Consider the following 4,648-nt stretch of genomic DNA (forward strand, 5'->3'; position numbering starts at 1 on the left):
TGTGGACTTTTATGGACCTTTCTGCCTCGGGCGCCATAGACCTCCATTATTTGAATGTCAGCAGACAGCAAGAAGCCTCCCAGATCTCTAGATGCATTTGAGATATCAAAAAAGTACTCCAGAGTGTTGTTCAGCATGGGGGTGAGTGGAAAATGAAGGCTAATCATGTTTTGGGTGTACTATTCCTTTAAGCTCCACTAATGTGAACCAACAACCACAAAACCATAAAACTGCTAAAATAATAAGTTGTTTTTTTGAGTGGACTTTGGTCCAAATCTCTTCCATTTTACTATCGATCATGATAATTATTCTTCATTCTTCTTTCAGTCTTCTTTTCCCTGCAAGTTTTTATATAATGTGCAACACTGAATTAAGTTGCTACTCAAATGTGCCGCATTAATTAACTTGCTTTGAAGGAACTCTGTTTTGACAACGGATCCATGCAAGGAGTAGGAGACAATGTTCAATTGGTGAAATGATTTTTCTAAAGGCATCCTCAGATAGGGCTGGGTGACCATAGAAGATGGCTGATGCTTCGACAGAGTCGTAAAAGGTTTCAAACATACTGACCGTTCATTCACACCTAAATGTAGGTCTGGTATTATAAGCAATGTAAAACAATCTGCTATTTAACACTTTCTTCTGCTGACAGGAACAGCTCCTCTCTCTGTAGCCAGCAGAGTCATATATCCTCAGTTTGGACTGGTTCTACAAAAACACTGGCACAGATGTAGAAAACAATACCCTTTATTGCAGTTATGCAACCTGGCGTTCACAGAAATTATGGACGAAACCTATGATGACTAAAACAGAAAGGCACATCAGCCAGCAGAGAAACTCAATGTTTACCTTTTGCATAAGTTAGAAAGGCACCTAAGGACAATGTTGGACTATTGTTCGCCTGCCAAGATGGCACTCTTCCTTTAGCTTTACAAGATGGATGCAAAATAGGAAAAACATGATTTCATACTTTTTTTTTTTTTTGCATTTGCTGGATTAAGAGATGAATTTGAACAAAACAAACGATGACGCAGGTAAGAGGGATCCAAGCAGATTCTAAGTGTGGGCTATTACTCCTTGAATGGTTCCCTGAAGAAGAAAAATAAACCTCCAAAGAGGTGAATGAATTCTCCAGATGCTTTAAAGACTCTTAACATAATTGCATTTGTACAAAAAAGGAAAGAAAAGAAAACTAAACTATGTTTACTGGCCTGAAGTTATAACAGGACCTGAATGTAAAAGTAATCTAAAATCCCTTTTATCTCCCCTATACCATCATTTAACAGCCAAACACATCAGAATCAGCTTTAACCTGCTTTAATTGCCGCGTATGAGTATTGGGCTCAATAAGCAGTAATTAAAAAAATAATAATTCAAATGCAGAATACAGAATAAAGAGGAGATTTGGATGGACTGTTTACAGAATAGGTGCATTAAAACATTAAGCAAGAGAGCAAAGCAGTCTGTGTAGAAGTTGAGTTGCTAGATTTTTGGGCAGGAGTTATTCCAGACATGGTGAGTCAGAGTCAAATGAGTGATGCTTTCTGGGAAGAATATGTTCTTGAATTTGTTGTTTTTGGCATATGGTGCTCTGTAGCGCCAACCAGAGGGGAGAAGTTGGAATAGGTTTTTACCAGAGTCAGATGGGTCTGCAGTGAATCCTGGCTCTGGAAAACTAAAAGTCCTGGACAGAGGGCCTCTGCGGTACCAAATGTAGTCTATCCCCGCCATTCTGTTTCTATATAGACTAACAAATAATGTTTTGGGTTTGCAGCAAAGTCTTTAAATTTGTTCTGCTTTAAAATTCTTCTTGCCTTTGGCCCTGAGCAGCAATATCAATCAGCTGACTTTCAGACCTTTATCTTACAGTAAATCAGTTCTGATACACATCAAATTAAGATTAGATTAAATGATGTAGAGCATAAAAGTTTAGTCTGCTCTATAAACCCGTGTTTGGTATCTGTTAGGATGCAGCGTCAGTCCATTTGACATTCAGACAGCCACACCCGGGCACACTTGAAATTAAATAAAAACATACAGAGAAGGACAAACACAGATCTAGCTTCATGTTCTCCAGTCCACCATTATCTAAGGTCACCAAGATGGAAGTTTATGTGAAGGCAGAACGTTTTTCTTATCATAAGGAACATTTTAAATGGAAATGTTTTGGACTTTCAGCTGAGATTCCTGCCCACTGTATCAATGATTAACTTCTTGGGCTGGACTCTGAAAGGCTGGACATAAATAGAGTAACAGTCCTCCTTCTGTCTTCTTCCTCTTCTGAGCTGGAGACATGGGGGAAGGATTCTACATCAGCAAAGTGGTGGCACTGACCGGTCTGGTTATAGCTGCTGCAGCTTTGGCGACCATCATAGCCCTCTCAGTGGTGTACAGTCAGGAGAGGTCAAAGAACCAACAGGTACTTCCAACCACGTCCGGACCCAACACAACCAGCACTCCTAGTACCACACCTTCTGGACCCAAAGAGCCATGGGACTACTACAGGCTTCCAGGAAACCTTTCTCCTGTCTACTACAATAACACCCTATGGCCACGGCTACAGCCAAACGCCGATGGTCTGTACATCTTCACCGGACACTCCAGGGTGGTGTTCAGATGTGTGAACAAGACAGACCTCATCCTCATCCACTCCAACAGGCTGAACTTCACCAAGTTTGAAGGATTTCATGCCATACTTAAGGGTCTGGATGGAGCTACAGCACCAACCATGAAAGAGACAAGGCTGGTGGAACCCACCCAGTTCCTAGTGATTCAGCTCAACGAGCCGCTGCAGCAGGGCAGCATGTATGAACTCTACACAGAGTTTGTTGGAGAGCTGTCAGATGACCTCGGAGGATTCTACAGGAGCGAATACGATGAAGACGGCGTGAAAAAGTGGGTTTTATTTTTTAATGGGTCAGGTTGATGTTTTTCATCATACTTTTAAGACACATGAATTGAAGTGTTTTCTACTGATATAACTACAAGAGTCATAAAAGTTAGTCAATTTACTGCGTGTTCTGAGATTTAAGAAGAAAATGCTAAAATTCTCATATATCAGCATCTGGATGTTGATTAGGTTAGATTTGCTTTTGTTTCTGTTAGTTCTGATAATTGTGGCTTTAAGCCTGTGGCTCTGATGATGAGGAGCTGAGGTTGCTTCCTTCACCTGGTCTGTGTTGTTGGGTCGGACTTTAGAAAACATTTTCAGAGGTTTAGATGAGGCAAGTTATTTATTAAAACACAGGTAAACAATGGCTTCTGAGGCTGGTACTGGTACTGAGAGTCCTGCTGGGAACTAAAACCAGTGCCGCTTTGAAGCTCGTTGGCGGATATGAACCAAAATCTGGGCTCTGATCGAGCAGCGGCTTCCCACATCACATTTGACCTCAAGCAACATGACTATGTTCATCTCCACCCTTCTTAAGAGAGTCTTCAGGTGCAGACCAGGAATGTAGATCTTTCTTTAGCCTCTCTTTTATTAGCTTAAGGCCATAATCATCTAAATTAGCAGAAATATGAGTTAAAATTATCTTTGTGAAAACATTCAGGGTCTTGCTTTTAATTTGGGCTTTAAGTGGATTAAAATAAGCATCACTTCCCCCTTAATGCCATTTAAATATGCAACAAAAAATATGAGCAATATTTTTTTTAACAGATTTATCTATTGATCTTATTAGTAATAACAAGAAAACGAAGCTAGTTATAAATCAAATCAATAGGATCTGAATTCAAAGTATCATGAAGACTATTTTATTAACTTTAAGCCTAACTGAATAAACATGGAAATACAAAGAAGATAACTAAAATAGACTCTTAAAAACAAAGAAATGAAGAAATTTTATCACTGCCCATTTCAATGATCTAAAAACTTTTTCCTTGTAAGAAATATAATTTTTTTTTTAAATAAACAAATTTGGTTTGTGAAAAGTCATAGTAGTTGATCAAATAATGACGTATTTAATATAAACACATATTATAAATATCGTTGTCGTCGTCGTCGTCTCCCGCTTTATCCGGAACCGGGTCGCGGGGGCAGCAGACTAAGCAGAGACTCCCAGACTTCCCTCTCCGCAGACACCTCCTCCAGCTCTGCTGGGGGAAGCCCTAGGCGCTCCCAGGCCAGCCGAGAGACGTAGTATTATAAATATAAACAATGCAATAGTACCTGGTCCAAAACAATAAAAACCTTCTTCTAGTCTCTCCCATTGTTCCCAGTATGTAACTAAGTGGTGAAATACAGATGATACTTTGATAAATAAGAACCAGTTTGGCAACGGCAATGCTAGAAACACCTGGCAAATAAGCCATTTAAATCCACATTAATGCAACTACTTTTCAATGGCATTAATCTTCTTCAAGGTGCGATTCCTCCTGGACATTTTGGACCTCAGCTCTGATGTAGTTTAAATGTTATCTTCTGCTATTTCTTCCATTTCTTAAAGCATTTTTAGATGTTTTTTTTATCTCTTGCCAACAAAAAACCAAAAGGAAAATAGCAAAGCGTAAGTAACAATCCTGCCTTGAACAACAAAAGCCTTTAGAGAAAGAGCAACATCTGATGCAGACACTAAGGGCCGATTTATCAAGATCCAATATTGCATGCAGTAATTTGCGCTCGCAAACTGGAATTTTGCGCGAGGGGCTG

General features: G+C 39.6%; 1 protein-coding gene across 2 annotated transcripts in view; it reads left to right on the top strand.

Annotated features, from left to right (window-relative positions):
* Positions 1-4,648, top strand: part of LOC107104185 (aminopeptidase N-like) — a 25,253-nt gene that overhangs the window by 5,292 nt on the left and 15,313 nt on the right. For both annotated transcript variants that reach the window (XM_015404129.1, XM_015404128.1), the window contains exon 2: positions 2,286-2,895. In XM_015404129.1, the coding sequence (XP_015259615.1) occupies positions 2,294-2,895 (602 nt within the window). In that variant the 5' untranslated portion in view covers positions 2,286-2,293. The remainder of the gene's footprint in view (positions 1-2,285; positions 2,896-4,648) is intronic.

The sequence above is a fragment of the Cyprinodon variegatus genome, unplaced genomic scaffold (assembly GCF_000732505.1).
Source record: "Cyprinodon variegatus isolate N-32 unplaced genomic scaffold, C_variegatus-1.0 Scaffold1642, whole genome shotgun sequence".
NCBI lineage: Eukaryota > Metazoa > Chordata > Actinopteri > Cyprinodontiformes > Cyprinodontidae > Cyprinodon > Cyprinodon variegatus.